Consider the following 16,629-nt stretch of genomic DNA (forward strand, 5'->3'; position numbering starts at 1 on the left):
ATGGCTATCACAGTGTTTTGGTGCCAGAAAACGGCTCTAAAACGCTTTATCTAAAATTTTAAAAAACACAGCAACTTTAGGATTTTGGAGGTGGGGAAACATAATGGAGGGCCAGAAATCTAAAAAGAAAAGTTTTTAAAGTTGATGATATTCAATTAGTTCATCCTATTGACCCAATAAATCAATCAGACATTCAAAATATAAACTTAGAAAAGATGACCTCTGGCTACATAATAATTGTTTCACTCAATCCAAATAAATCCAAAATACTTCTACTTAGTAGAGATAATCACACTGCTCTAGTTAATCCTATCCATCTCATGTACACTCCTGTGCCACTAGTTTCATCCACTCGTGTTCTAGGCGTAATTACTGGCACAAAACTAGACTGTCACTTACAAATTTCTTCAGTGATTAAAAAAATGTTTCTACAAGTTGCGCATGATACTCCATCTCTTCTTTTCTTGAACCATCATCATTCACAACACTTGTACATTCGCTTATTACGACACACTGTAATGCTCTTAGATCGTCTTTTAATCCTATATGCACCTTTCAGAAAACTGCAGTCCACTCAACAAAATCTATTAGTTATCCCTTTCCATAGGCAAATCTTTTATGATATAGCACAGCGTCAACTTAGTATCTGCCCCATTATGGAATGCTCTTCCTACTCACCTTAGGATAGAAACTTCAATTGAAAAATTTCACTTAAAAACTTTCTTGTTCTCCAACACTTTCAACATGTCTCCCAATTATCTTTGACCTATCCCCTCTTAAAGAATTCTTCAAACTTTTTCACTGATGTTGGCCTATGAGAGACTTACAAAAGAGCTCCTTCTTTCCCTTCTTCATTTCTATTAAATTATGGAGTTCTACCTGTTCTCCCCTCTTGTTTTTTTAATTTAGGGTTACTCATGTTATTGTGTCTCATCTTTTATTTTATCCCCATAGAATTTAATGTAATTGTAAACTACTCAGACAGTTCTTATGAGTGGTATACCCAATTTTCAATAAACCTGAAATTTGAATTCAACTTCAAAACAGTACATTTGACATGGCCTATGGTTATAATGGGTTTCCTTCTCATTCTCCTGGCTTCTACTCATGATAAAAGAGAGGAATCAGGATGGAGAAAGGATCTCATTTTCTGTAATTCTGCATCAAAAGTCAGATCTCACAGCTCTTGCTGCATTTCACAAGACCAGTGGGACCTAAATTAGACAGACACAAAGTTGATCTGTGACTTGCAAAAATTCCTCCCCTTCATCTAAGACTAAGTATTTAGTAGAGTGTGTTAATATCTGTACTTCATTTACTTTTACTACTCTGCAGTTTAAACCTTTTCTAGAATCAAATCAACCGTTTCTAAAACAACTTTATAAACAGCAGACATCTATCAAAAGGTGAACTCTTATTTTTTATTAAATGATTTGAATCACATATTATTTTCTTCGTAAACATGTAGTCACAGCATCCTATTTTTTGTATTCAGTAATCTGGCTCAATCTCCAAATTCTCATTCTTCTGTGCAGAAAAATATTGGCATGCCTGATTTCCTTTAATATTTCCTGTTTCACTTTTGTGGGTTTTTGGGACCTTTTATGCTTTTATCAGTACAGTAAAATGCAATAGACTTACAGTACATAAAATTATTTTATATAAATAAAGTTCTAAATAAAATCTTTTGTATTAAAGTCAGAGAGAATATTTTCGTTATCACTTGCATTGCTTTCTATCTGAAAGTGGAAGTGAAAGCATGTGAATGTTTTTACTTTGAAAACTGGTTTAGGAAAAAAGTACCTTCAGATATTTATACCTGCTTCTCTTGTGGATACTTTCCAAATAAACATAATGTACTTTAAAAAAACAACAACAACAACAAAAAGTACATACATTTTTGCAACCCTAGTGTTAAATCCTACCCTTGGAAATGTCTTCACCAAATGTGGATTAAAAAAAAAAAAAAGTGCACACTTTTACCCAAATAGCCCATTTTTGTGGGTAACATACAGCAATGAAGTATCATTAAAGAAAACTTACCTTAGAGGCTTGCACACAAGGTGAGGTTTTGAGAGTTCTAATTGCTGGCGAACCATTTGAAACAGAACTGGATCTGACAACAGGGCTTCGACGATCAATGTTATCAGCCAATTCTTCTTTGTAAATTGGGTCAGCAAAGGAGACTCTACGAACCTAGTTTAAAAGCACACATTATATAAACATCTTGGAAGCCAGTCCACTGAAAGCAGACTACTTTCCACAGAAATCCATTCAATGACCTCAAATTTTTGCAACTGTAGCAATTTTGTTATCTCAGGTGGTAATTCACATATGGGAATCCCTAGCTAAGGGTTGTCTTCAAAATCAAATCCACCAATATCCAAGAAGAACTGAAATCCTTTCCTAGTTTTAATACTAGGGCTGCAGGAAGATTACAAATTTTAATCACGTTTAATCACATTGTACAGTAGCAATTAATTGTGATTAATCGCAATTAATAGGCAAGATAATTTTAAAAGAAAATACAACAAACACAAATAATTGCAGAAATCAAGCATAAACCACTTATTTGTAGTTTCAGACTAATAATAACAACATTAACTGTACCAGTATTATTCCTATACACCTAATCTCTACCCACTGTTAACATCTTTTTCATATTCTGACATCTCTTTAGCAGGGTAGGAAAGCCTCAGACTCAGGGGTCAGAAAACATTTTCAACTCTCCCCTTATCAATATTGACTGGGAAAATCCCCCTGTTTTTATATTTTTACTCACATATCAGTGTTTAATGGCAGCAAACTTTCAGAAAAAAATAATGAAATCCAGTCCAGGTTTTAAATAAAGCTATCTGGTAGACAGCACTTATGTTAACCAAGAACCCTTAAACCCTCTACTGTACCCCTTTTCACATCTTCTTGTTTCCCCACATTGTGTATTTATGTAACAAAAATCCTCAGTTATTTTTTTCTTCTCGCTGTATCCAAAATCTCCATTGTTATTTACACTCGCTGACTGTCCAGCTCTTCTTGTTGTAAACCGCCTCAAACTACTATGGCTTTGGCGGTATATAAAAATAAAATTATTATTATTATTATTGTTAAGATGTTGCACAGATATATCCCTAGCCCCACCATACCCACCCACCCATGCCATCCCTTCTACACATCCTGTCTTCTCCATAAACACACTCACAGACATACCACATGCTTCTACAAGTACAAACAACCACTCTCCCCCACATACACTCCCTCAACAAAGCATGTACCCATCACACAAACCAATATACACAACTGGGTAAATTTCAAAAAAAGGAGATTTGTTCCCAAATGACCATAAACAGGCAAAAAACTAGTAAAGGAACAAGCTACTTTAAATACCTTTTTAAACGAGAGTGGCGCTCAGAATCCAAGATGGAGTAAAAAACTTCAAATTGGGGTGCAAACCCCTAAAATGCGTTTTTTATAGAATCAATCATTGCACCATTTTGAGTGAAAAGGTAATAGAAAGTGCTTATTGAAAAACACTCTTGCTTTAAATGTCCAATAAATGTCCAATAAAGTGAAAATGTTCCAACTATTATATAAGTTCAACTACATGAGTTCAAATCAGAACTTATCTTAATGGTTCAGATAGCGTTGACCCGGCGAGGTTCTGACGCGTTTCGCCAATCCTGGCTGCCTCAGAGAACCTACTGCACTGCTAGTGAACTACTGCTTAGTTTAAAGGTGCTTCTTTATCTAAACAAAGTAACAAAAACAGAAAATGATGCTGGTTTGTAACAAACATTCATAGTGAAACAATTTTACAGCTACTAAACAACTCTCATGACGCTGACAGCAGGGTACCTGGTACAAAGGAACTTCTTTTACATTTCCTGTGACGTGGGAACTCAGCTGAGCTCCCTGTATTTGTATAATGACGATGTGTCAATCACCTAATGAAGAAACGCCCACCACTCTACTTCTTTGTTTAACCCTTTGGGAGACACAGTTTGCCAGTGAAATATCCACCTTTGTTCTTGTTTCCACAACCAAGCTTGTACATTGCCTCCCCTATCCAGGTGAGCCACTTCCAAAACAACAAAGCGAAGATCTTGCAATTGATGTGGGGTGACATGCCAGTGTTGTACCAGGGGGGCCCCCATATCACCCCTCCTGATTTTGCTCAAGTGTTCAGTAATACGAGTTTTGATTCTCCTAGTGGTGTGCCCAATGTAGAGCATGCTGCAAGGACACATAATCATATAGACTACCCCCTGAGTATCGCAATCAGTATACTGCTGAAAAGTATGCATCTTAGGTAAAGTGGGATGTTTGATACATGTGGTTTCTAAAGTGTAACAACAAATGCTACAGTGACCACATTTAAAATGACCTACAGGATGCACTAGTGAACTGGTTGATGTACTGACAAACTGAGAGGAGGTCATGCGGTCACGCAGATTTCTGCCTCTAGAATATGCAAACAAAGGAGGTTGTTCAAGGCTTTTGTGAACTTGTAAGATGTGCCAATGTGTATTGATGATCTTCTTAATGGCAAATGCTTTGTAAGAATAAGGAAGTGTGCATACCATCCGGGCTTCTGCTTGGTCAGATTTAGGCTGTAACAAATAAGTACGATGGGCATATAAGGCCCTTTTATATGCCTTTTTGATGATGCTGTGGGGGTATCCACGTTCCACAAACCGTTGCCACATATCACGAGCACGGGTCTTGTACTCGGCTTTATTGCTACATAAGCGTCTTAGCCGCAAAAATTGACCCACAGGTAAATTATCTCTGAGGTGGCGAGGATGATAACTGGTATAGTGAAGCAAATTGTTTCTATCAGTGTTCTTCCGATAGATCGTGGTTTCAAAAGAACCATGGTGCAAAGAGATAAGAATATCAAGAAATGCAATCTGAGTGTCTGACGTAACTGCGGTAAACTGTAAATGCGAATTGCACAAGTTAAGCCACTGTAAAAATTGATGAAAGACTTCCAGGGTATTGATCCAAACTAAAAAGATGTCATCTATGTATCGTTTCCACACATAAATGTCAGAAAAATACGTGGAGGTATAGATGTACTTATCTTCAAAATCCGATACATAGAGACAGGCCAGTGACGGGGCCATTGTGGCCCCCATAGCAGTGCCCTGTATCTGCAAAAAAAATTCTGTGTCAAACATAAAATAATTGTGTTTTAATGTAATGCTAGCGATGGTTACTAAGAAGTCCACTCGAGCTGAAGATAACTGAAGGGTACCTAGATGTTTCCGCACTACCTCAATGGCACTGAGCTGAGGAATATTGGTATATAAAGCTTGTATATCAAGGGTAACCAAAAAAGCCCCCTGAGGAATAGAATGAGATTCTTGAAGCCAGGTCAACATTGAGGTGGTATCCTTAACATATGACTTTGCTGAGGTAACTAAAGGTTTCAAATAGAAGTCTACAAAATCAGAAAGAGGCTCCAGCACTGAACCGATCCCTGAGACGATAGGACGTCCCGGGGGATTCGTCATATTTTTATGAACTTTGGGAACAAAGTATATCACTGGGATGACAGGATGATTTTGATGTAAAAACCGGAATTCTTTGTCAGTGATAGTCCCCTGTTCTAACGCCCGCACAAGAATGTGTTGAATGAGATCAGAAATTTCAACAGTGGGGTCCTGTGATAAACCCTGGTAGTATCGAGTGTCACTTAGTTGCCTGCGAGCTTCATTAACATAAGCATTGGTATCTTGCAATACGATCCCGCCACCTTTATCGGCGGTGAAGATTCTAGTTCTGATTCCAGTGGATCCACTATATCAGGCCCGATACAAACCCGGTCGACTACAGTAAATTTTCAAGGGCCGGCCTCTCAACGGCCGGGGGCACCTCGGACCACCAGGGGGAGACGTCCTCCGAAGCCCTAGCAGTAATGAATAATGTGTTTAACTTATCCAGCAGGAGGTTGACTCCCAGTGAAATGTCTGTCCTGTCTAAAGGGTTGTCGTTTGTTCCTTTCACAAACTATAACCCTTTAGACACCCGTATTAGTTTATTTAAACTTATCAGAAAATGCAATCTGAAATTATTTTTTCAAGACAAAATGACGGACTCAGGCCCCACGGGGCTTAGTAGACCATCTACATGGAACCCTCCGGGTATTTTGGATCCTCACTTACAAGTGTTTCATAACTTAGTTGAGCAAGACATTGTCAGTTTAGAAAACCACCCTACGCATATTAGGCGTAATATGTCTAGGGAGATGACCCATTCTTTGCAAACTTTAGCTAAAGATTCTGATATTGTCATACGGTCCGCCGATAAAGGTGGCGGGATCGTATTGCAAGATACCAATGCTTATGTTAATGAAGCTCGCAGGCAACTAAGTGACACTCGATACTACCAGGGTTTATCACAGGACCCCACTGTTGAAATTTCTGATCTCATTCAACACATTCTTGTGCGGGCGTTAGAACAGGGGACTATCACTGACAAAGAATTCCGGTTTTTACATCAAAATCATCCTGTCATCCCAGTGATATACTTTGTTCCCAAAGTTCATAAAAATATGACGAATCCCCCGGGACGTCCTATCGTCTCAGGGATCGGTTCAGTGCTGGAGCCTCTTTCTGATTTTGTAGACTTCTATTTGAAACCTTTAGTTACCTCAGCAAAGTCATATGTTAAGGATACCACCTCAATGTTGACCTGGCTTCAAGAATCTCATTCTATTCCTCAGGGGGCTTTTTTGGTTACCCTTGATATACAAGCTTTATATACCAATATTCCTCAGCTCAGTGCCATTGAGGTAGTGCGGAAACATCTAGGTACCCTTCAGTTATCTTCAGCTCGAGTGGACTTCTTAGTAACCATCGCTAGCATTACATTAAAACACAATTATTTTATGTTTGACACAGAATTTTTTTTGCAGATACAGGGCACTGCTATGGGGGCCACAATGGCCCCGTCACTGGCCTGTCTCTATGTATCGGATTTTGAAGATAAGTACATCTATACCTCCACGTATTTTTCTGACATTTATGTGTGGAAACGATACATAGATGACATCTTTTTAGTTTGGATCAATACCCTGGAAGTCTTTCATCAATTTTTACAGTGGCTTAACTTGTGCAATTCGCATTTACAGTTTACCGCAGTTACGTCAGACACTCAGATTGCATTTCTTGATATTCTTATCTCTTTGCACCATGGTTCTTTTGAAACCACGATCTATCGGAAGAACACTGATAGAAACAATTTGCTTCACTATACCAGTTATCATCCTCGCCACCTCAGAGATAATTTACCTGTGGGTCAATTTTTGCGGCTAAGACGCTTATGTAGCAATAAAGCCGAGTACAAGACCCGTGCTCGTGATATGTGGCAACGGTTTGTGGAACGTGGATACCCCCACAGCATCATCAAAAAGGCATATAAAAGGGCCTTATATGCCCATCGTACTTATTTGTTACAGCCTAAATCTGACCAAGCAGAAGCCCGGATGGTATGCACACTTCCTTATTCTTACAAAGCATTTGCCATTAAGAAGATCATCAATACACATTGGCACATCTTACAAGTTCACAAAAGCCTTGAACAACCTCCTTTGTTTGCATATTCTAGAGGCAGAAATCTGCGTGACCGCATGACCTCCTCTCAGTTTGTCAGTACATCAACCAGTTCACTAGTGCATCCTGTAGGTCATTTTAAATGTGGTCACTGTAGCATTTGTTGTTACACTTTAGAAACCACATGTATCAAACATCCCACTTTACCTAAGATGCATACTTTTCAGCAGTATACTGATTGCGACACTCAGGGGGTAGTCTATATGATTATGTGCCCTTGCAGCATGCTCTACATTGGGCACACCACTAGGAGAATCAAAACTCGTATTACTGAACACTTGAGCAAAATCAGGAGGGGTGATATGGGGGCCCCCCTGGTACAACACTGGTATGTCACCCCACATCAATTGCAAGATCTTCGCTTTGTTGTTTTGGAAGTGGCTCACCTGGATAGGGGAGGCAATGTACAAGCTTGGTTGTGGAAACAAGAACAAAGGTGGATATTTCACTGGCAAACTGTGTCTCCCAAAGGGTTAAACAAAGAAGTAGAGTGGTGGGCGTTTCTTCATTAGGTGATTGACACATCGTCATTATACAAATACAGGGAGCTCAGCTGAGTTCCCACGTCACAGGAAATGTAAAAGAAGAAGGAGCCCGAGAGCTGGTCTCAAAGGGCGGAGAGTAACACGGGGCTGGGAGGCCCGTGTGTTGCTTGCAGGCAAGATAGGGAAGCATGGGGGGGGGGTTGGTAGAGAAGAACCGTTAGAAGGAAGTATATGGAAGAAGGGGAGGGGTTCGCGCCAAAAGGAGAGGCAGGGATTGGATAGTGTAGGAAAAGGGGGGCGTTTTACTTAAAGTTTTAGCACGAGCCTTGGAGGACTGAGTTCATTGCAGGTCCTCCATGGCATATTTTTGTGACTTACTCACTTTTGGTCCTGTTTTCCTCGAGTCGGGGGTGCTGTTATGGAGTCTTTCAGCCGGGCAGAGGAGCGGGGTGAAGAGGGGGAGGCCGAATTGTCGATTTTAGCTGGAGACTCGTTCACAGAGGAGCCGCTGGAGCAGGTTGGTGTCGGCTTCGGGGAGGAGCGTGTGCAGCCCGTTCGGCGCTCTAAGGTCGAGGCGCTGTCGGCGTTAGCCCTCACCGGTACGGGGGTTACTCGGGGGACTCGTTCGGGGCTCCTTACTGCTGCGGGTAAGGTCCGGCGCAAGTCCACGTTGTCGGGCAGTGAGCAGGGAGCTGCTCCGGCTGGCCGCAGTTCGCTGATTTTGTCGGGGGGCGGGGCTTCTGCAGCAGTTTCCAGTGTGGGGAGTGGAAGCAGGAACGTGCTGGCGAGCAGGGAGGTGGGTGGAGACATAGATCCTGTGCGTGGGCCGGTTATTGGGGGCAGGGAGGTTTCGGCTGCAGCAGGAGTCTCTGAGCCTTCTTGCTCTGGGGTTTCAAGCGTTCGTGAGGTCTCCTCTGGGTTGCTGGCTGGGGGACCTGGTGAGTCCTGTGTGTCTCCAGGGGTTTTGGGTTTGGGAAGGGGCATGTGTGCACCTGGTTTTATGTCCGGTGCTGGTGTGGGACCTGCAGGTCCGTTCCCAGGTTTATTTGCAGGTAGTTGGGCTCCGAGTTGGGGGGGGGCTTCTTGGGGTTCTAGCCCTTCGGGTGGCGGTTTTATGCCTTCGGTTTCCCACTGGGGAGGGGGCGTTCCGGGGAATATAGCTATGGGGATGATGCCAGGGGGCGGTTTTGGGTCAGGATGGGGAGCCCCGGTTGGTATGCCTGGGTTTTGTTTTCCTGGTCCTGCCTCTGTTTCTTGGTCTCCACAGGTGACGTGTCTACTACCAGGTGGGCAGCCGGTGCAAACGGACGGTTTGGGAGCAGTTGGCAGTCCCGGAGTTTCTGAGAGACCTGGCTATTCAGCTGCGGAGCGCGGATCGGCGCCGAAGGCTGGTGCGGTTGCTGGCGGAGGCACTGCGGAATCTGTCCACAGTTCATCCCTGATGCCGGAGGTTGCTGTTCGTGGCGGCTCGGCGCAAGCTTCAGATGTCTCTTCCGTGGTGGGGACTGCTGACCAGGGCGTCTCGGGAGTGTCTGCTGGAGTACCGGGAGCTTCTACTACTGGTAATAAGGCGCCTGCTCAGGTTGCTGGCGGGGGGAAGGCGCGGCGTAAGAAGCGCAGGCATCGGCGTCGGGGTTCGTCTTCGTCCTCGTCGGGGTCGTCCTCGTCGGGTTCGACGTCCTCCTCTTCCGTGGCAGCCGGTCCTGCTGGGGTTGTGGAATCTACTGGGGCTGGTAGTGGGGAGGCTTCTACGGGGGAAGTCCGGGGTGCGCCGGCTCTAGTGGCACTTACTGAATTGTGGGAAAAGGTTCCTCGGGACTTGCGGCGGAAAATTCGCCGGCGGTCCTGCTTGGATATTTTTCGCCTCATGGAGGGTAGAGCCCATAGGAAGAGGCATAGGAAATCTAAGCGGGACGGGAAGGAGGTTAAACCCTTTCCCGTTGCTCGTTCCATTATTAATTGGATACGTGCCTTTTTACGGTTAGCGAGTGTGTGGGGTCGTGCTAATCCACAGGATGCCGGTTTATTGTTGTCCTATGCGGATTCCATTTTGGATTCCTATCAGCGCTTCGGCGGGTGGGCTTGGTTGAACTATGACGAAGCCTTCAGGGACAAAATGGAAGAAAATAGTTTCATGTCTTGGGGTTCTCAGGATGTGAATCTATGGCTTACACATATGGCTTCCAAATCTATCTCGGGGGCGCCGGTGCGGACTTTTGGGAGTCCTGGGAGTGTTCGGCCCTTTCGCGGGGGGTCGGGGGGGGAGTCCGTCAGCAGGTTCCGACGTGTGTTGGAAATTTAATAAATCCAACTGTCCCTTCTCCGACTGTAAATTTCGTCACGCCTGCTCCATCTGTGGTCAATCGCACGCGGCCGTTAAATGTCCTAAACGGGTCGGAGGAGCAGCTGCGGGAGTCGCGAAGTGATGTTTCGGTGGCGGTGCCTACTCCGATTCGGGTTGGAGCTATGCGCCCGTGGTTACACAGTTATAGTCGACGGAGGGTGGCGGATATTTTGGAGGCAGGGTTTACAGTAGGTTTTGATATTCCTTTTTCGGGGGAGGTGTCGGCGGCGCGGGTTCAAAACTCATCTTCGGTGTCCATTTTACGTGGTATTGTGTGGGATAAGTTGTCTGCTGAGATTCGATTGGGGCGCATTGCGGGTCCTTATCGTGTTCCCCCTTTTTCCAGCATGAAGATTTCGCCTCTGGCAGTGATTCCTAAGAAAGTGCCGGGGCAGTATCGGCTCATTCATAACTTGTCTCGGCCTGTTGGTAGGTCGGTTAATGACGGTATTCCCAAAGATCTTTGTACTGTGCGGTATGCCTCTTTGGATAGTGCATTGAGGCTTATTGTCTCTGTCGGACGTGGTGCTTTGCTGGCAAAGGTGGATATCGAATCGGCATTCCGATTGCTCCCCATTCATCCGCGGGCTTACCCGTTATTGGGTTTTCGTTTTGACGGTTTGTATTTTTATGACAGGTGTTTGCCCATGGGCTGTTCCATTTCGTGTGCTTACTTTGAAATGTTCAGTTCATTCTTGCATTGGGTCTTAGTTCAGCAGGTGGGTGTTGACTCAGTTGTACATTATCTGGATGACTTCTTGTTTATTGGTGCAGGGAGTAGTGGGGTTTGTGAGCGTCTTAAGCAGGTTTTTGAGGAATTGGCAGTGGATTTTGGTGTGCCTTTAGCTTGTGACAAATCGGAGGGGCCGGTTACTTCTTTGGTGTTTTTGGGGATAGAGTTGGACACAGAGGCGTTAGTGACGCGGCTGCCTGTGTTAAAAGTTCGGCAATTGCTCGGACTCATTGAGCAGGTGATTCATGCTCCTAAATCTACCTTGCATACGATTCAGTCTTTGTTGGGGTCTCTTAATTTTGCCTGTCGAGTTCTTCCTATGGGGAGGGCTTTTTCACGTCGGTTGGCTGCTTCCACGGCAGGTGTACGGGATCGTCATCATTTTTTGCGTCTCCCTGTGGGGGTCCGTGCCGATTTGCGTATGTGGTCAGTTTTTCTTCGGGATTTTAATGGGACTGTGCCGATGCTGGCACCTGAGATTTCTAGTGTTGACCTTGAGCTGTTTTCAGATGCGGCAGGGGGTGTTGGTTTCGGTCTGTATTGCAATGGAGAATGGTGTGCGGAGCGTTGGCCTGAGGAGTGGGTGCGGGCCGGCGTTACAAAGAATATTACCTTGTTGGAATTGTTCCCGCTCATAGTGGCTTGTGAGCTCTGGGCTGGTGTTTTGCGTGATAGACGGGTGGTGTTTTGGTGTGACAATTTGGGAGTTGTTGAGGTCGTTAATCGTCAAGCGGCGCGCTGTTTGGCGGTGAATGCGCTCATGCGGGAGTTGGTTTTGCGCTGTTTGCGGTTGAATTTGTTTGTTCGTGCTCGCCATGTTCCGGGTTTGAAAAATGGCATTGCTGATGCTTTGTCTCGTTTCAATTTTTTGCAGTTTCGTCGGCTGGCGCCAGGAGCTCGAGCAGACGGTTCACGGATGCCAGCGCGTTTGTGGAGCCTGGTCGGGAAGGAGTCTGGACGATGCTCCGTATGTCTGTAGCATCTTCTACGTGGGCACGCTATTCAGCGGGGTTTCGGGCGGTAGCAGCTTTTTTAGCGGATAGGGGTTGGTGTCCGGGAGATGTGGCCGAATCCTTACTGGAGGATTTCGTGCTGTCCTCTTTTCGGGAGCGGGTTTCTCGGGGTGTGGTGCGTGGTCAATTGGCGGGTTTTTCTTTTTTCTGCAGGGCCTTGGGTTGGGCTTGCCCAGTATCTAGTTTTCTGGTCCAACGGTTGCTACGGGCATTGGGTCGCGTTCTTCCTCAGCAGCGTGACTCGAGGTTGCCTGTTACGCATGAGTTACTTTTACGTCTGTTGGCGGTATTGCCTGAGGTTGCCAACTCGCCTTTTGAGGCCTGTTTATTTCAGGCGGCTTTTTCCATTGCCTTTTTTGGTGCCTTACGGGTTAGTGAGTTAGTCGTAGGTCCGGCTTCTGGAGGAGTTCCACGGGGACTTCGGATTCAGCATGTGGCTTTGCAGGATTCGGTGTTACGGCTGCATATTGTTAGCTCTAAGACTGATCAGTGTGGGGTTGGGCATTGGGTGGTGCTGCACGCTGTGTCTGGCTGTTTGTCTTGTCCGGTTTTTCGGATGCGTGGTTACTTAGCCATTCGACCCTCTATCACTCAGATATTGTTTGTACATGCTGATGGCGCCCCTCTGACGCGTTACCAGTTTAGGGCTGTACTCAATTTAGTGTTGGTGCGTTGTGGTATGAATCCGGCGGATTTCGGAACTCATTCCTTCAGGATTGGTGCTGCCACGAGTGCTAATAGGGCTGGTATGTCTGGAGAAGGCATCCAGAGATTGGGGCGGTGGGTTTCAAATGCCTTTCGGGGTTATATTCGTCGTGAGGGTGAAGGTGTTGGGGGCCTTGTTGCGCGAGGTTCTCAATAATGGGATTTTCATACCGGTCATTGGCAGGGGGTCTGATTTGTTTTGTTTTATTCTCTTTGCAGCTCCCAGTTCCCGTTCCTATTCTATGTGGATCGTGGGCCATTCGTTCATCCACTGGGCTAGCGAACGTGCCGGTATCCGCCCAGGTGGTCGTCATCTCGGCTTGGGGCATTTGGGACTTCGTGTTTCCTGGTGGGGACAACGTGGGATGCGTTGGAGTCAGCTGTTGGTCTTGTTGACTGATCTTCGATCCCGGACTAGTCATCCTGATATACTGCTGATCCATTTGGGGGGTAATGATGTGGATGCCTGGACGGGAAAGGACTTGGTCAATAGGATCAAGGATGATCTGCGGGTGGTGTGGGATTGGTTCCCGGGGGTGTTGCTCGTATGGTCTGACATCGTGCCTCGTCCACGTCGTATAGCGTCTCGACGTTGGACGAGGGGCCTGGCCAAGCTTAACAGACAAGTTGGGAAATGGGTGGTTGGTCATGGAGGGTGGCAGATACTGCATGATTGGGTGGATGTTAATTGTTTTGGTTTGTTTCATACAGATGGGGTTCACTTGTCGGATGTGGGGTGGGACCTTTTGCTGGATGATTTTGCGTCCAGTTGTGAGAGGTTCCTCAGTGCTCGGTAGTAGTCGCTGCTCTTTTGGGGGAGGGCCTGTTTGTACAGGCCTGTGGCGGGTCTCCCGAGCTACTGGGTGCTGGGGCTCATCCGGCGATGAGCGGTGGGCCGGCTGGGAGCCGTGCCTTGGGGTCAGGTGACCCGGGTTAAAGGGGCATGAGGTCATGCCACCCCTCAGACACTTGCTGTTGGTGGCGGGGTCGGGGGCAAAGGTACTGTTACACAGGGTAGCTCGGGAGGAGCTTGCTGAGGTTCATTGTTAATTAAGGTTCAATGTGTTAATGATGTTAATTTATGCAAATGTATTTATGGGTTAATGTGATATAATAAAGAGCTGCGGCTATTTACCACAATAAGGTGTTGTTTTGTTATTATGGGGTAGAGAAAGGGGGGAGAATGACAACATGATGGGACTATCCAGATCCCGATGTTAGTTCCTTTGTACCAGGTACCCTGCTGTCAGCGTCATGAGAGTTGTTTAGTAGCTGTAAAATTGTTTCACTATGAATGTTTGTTACAAACCAGCATCATTTTCTGTTTTTGTTACTTTGTTTAGATAAAGAAGCACCTTTAAACTAAGCAGTAGTTCACTAGCAGTGCAGTAGGTTCTCTGAGGCAGCCAGGATTGGCGAAACGCGTCAGAACCTCGCCGGGTCAACGCTATCTGAACCATTAAGATAAGTTCTGATTTGAACTCATGTAGTTGAACTTATAAAATAGTTGGAACATTTTCACTTTATTGGACATTTATAGCAAGAGTGTTTTTCAATAAGCACTTTCTATTACCTTTTCACTCAAAATGGTGCAATGATTGATTCTATAAAAAACACATTTTAGGGGTTTGCACCCCAATTTGAAGTTTTTTACTCCATCTTGGATTCTGAGCGCCACTCTCGTTTAAAAAGGTATTTAAAGTAGCTTGTTCCTTTACTAGTTTTTTGCCCATCACACAAACACCACCCTTACACACATACATCCAACCCTACCATCAGTCAAATATATTCACTCCAATCTCCCACATAACGCCCCTCCCCCATCTTTTCACTCCCCATATAACCACAACCACACACTCACCCCCTCACACACACGAAGAGCTGTAGTGCATGTGAGGTTATGGAAAAATAAAATATATTCTTTAAAGAGTACATCTAGAGTTGATCCATTTTGTCATATTTCATATGCAACAGTAACTGGATAAGTAAGTGAATATTAATGTCAGCCAAATCATAAGATAAAATATAGGGAAATTGCAGTGCTAGTTATTTCAAATAGCACTTAACAGGGGAGTCTGCATTCTGAATGCTCTGTACTATACATTAGGGACTAAAGTAAAGCAGGATGGAAAATAAAGGTGAAAATTATTGATGAAATCAGAGAGGAAGCACACAGATTACAGAAAGAAAAGGTGGATGGAGATCTAAATGACTGTTAGTAATACAGCAATTGCAAGTAAATCTGGTATGGAGTCTCTCTGGCCTCAGATCTTTTCTTCCGGCTTTTTAAATACCGTATTTTTCGCTCCATAAGACGCACCCCAGATTTAGAGAAGGAAAACAAGAAAAAACCCATTCTAAACTAAATTGTATACTAATATATACCAGACACCTTTGAATTCTGTCCAACCCCCCCCCCAATCAATCATCATTTTTACATACCCTCACCCCACCCAGGCAGAAGAAGGAGGCAGAAGCCCGAATCTTGCGGGGGCGCGTGTGCCGCCCCGCCCCTCCCCCGAAACCAGCAAGGGATTCTTTAAAGAGAGTGGTGCCGGCGGGATCTGCCTGTTTTCCCGCACCAGGACTAGCGGGCAGGCAGAAGAAGGAGGCAGGAGCCCAAATCCTGTGGGGGCGCGTGTGCCGACCCGCCCCTCCCCCAAAACTAGCGGGGGATTCTTTAAAGAGAGCAGCGCCAACGGCACTCAGCCGTTCGACGCGCCGGGGCGAAGGCGCACGGCAAAGGCGCGTGCACCTTAGTGCGCGCCTTTGTGAAGCGACGACCAGTGAAGCAACGAACACAATTGACTCCAAAACATCGTGATAAGTATAATAACCTGTTATAGCGGATACTACAGTATTGCACAGGTTATAGCTGATATTATTGAATTGTGTATCTCCTGATACAGCTGATATTATCGTATTTCACCTTCCCCTGTCTATCACCCAATTTTCTACTCCTCTTCTCCCAAGCAGTTTAAACAGTAGGCAAAAATGGCGACTTTCAACAAATATCTACTGATACTGGGAATACTTTATTTATAATGTTATAGAAGCTGGTGTAACGATGAAAAGACCCCCAAATCCAATTCCTATTCATTTCTCCTGGCACAGACCAACTAAGACGAGCAAACAAACTGGCCCACATCAATTCCTTTATGATTATTCAAAGCTAGGCCCGTTACTAATACCCGTGGTTAATAGAGCTCGAAATTCATTCAAACCCCATAAAAACAAGATCAAGGAAAGAAAATTGAAAAAAATAGAATGCTTTTGAACACCCACCCCAAATAAGTATGATAATCTAAATGGATATTACCTGAACACCTGTTCAGTAAGAAACAAAGCTCAAATACTGCACGATTGGCTGGCGCAAACTAGCCCCGACTTCCTATTTTTGACTGAAACATGGATGGTGTCAGACACCGATACGATTATGAAAGAAATGTTACCCCAAGGTTACAAAATAATACCTCTATCGAGAAACTGGAAAAAAGGGGGTGGTATAGCGATAATTTTAAAAGAATCCTTTGATTATAGCAAAATATACTCAAAACTCACAAAAGACCTAGAAATATTAACTTGCAAGGTCACCAACACCCAACTGGAAGAGGCATTAACTGTGACACTTTTTTACATTCCCTCCCAAAAGTGGACTAGCACTAGAGAAGAGTTTTTCGAATACCTCACTATTAACACCCTGAAAGGAACGTACAACCTGCTACTGGGAGACATA

The 16,629-nt window shown here is 44.7% G+C and overlaps 1 protein-coding gene across 4 annotated transcripts in view; it reads right to left on the reverse strand.

The window, feature by feature from the left end:
- RIF1 (replication timing regulatory factor 1) overlaps positions 1 to 16,629 on the reverse strand; it is a 170,687-nt gene that overhangs the window by 27,841 nt on the left and 126,217 nt on the right. For all 4 annotated transcript variants that reach the window (XM_033944743.1, XM_033944742.1, XM_033944740.1 and 1 more), the window contains one exon: positions 2,044 to 2,196. In XM_033944743.1, coding sequence (XP_033800634.1) covers positions 2,044 to 2,196 — 153 coding nt within the window. The remainder of the gene's footprint in view (positions 1 to 2,043; positions 2,197 to 16,629) is intronic.

This window comes from Geotrypetes seraphini, chromosome 5 (assembly GCF_902459505.1).
Source record: "Geotrypetes seraphini chromosome 5, aGeoSer1.1, whole genome shotgun sequence".
NCBI classification, from domain to species: Eukaryota; Metazoa; Chordata; class Amphibia; order Gymnophiona; family Dermophiidae; genus Geotrypetes; species Geotrypetes seraphini.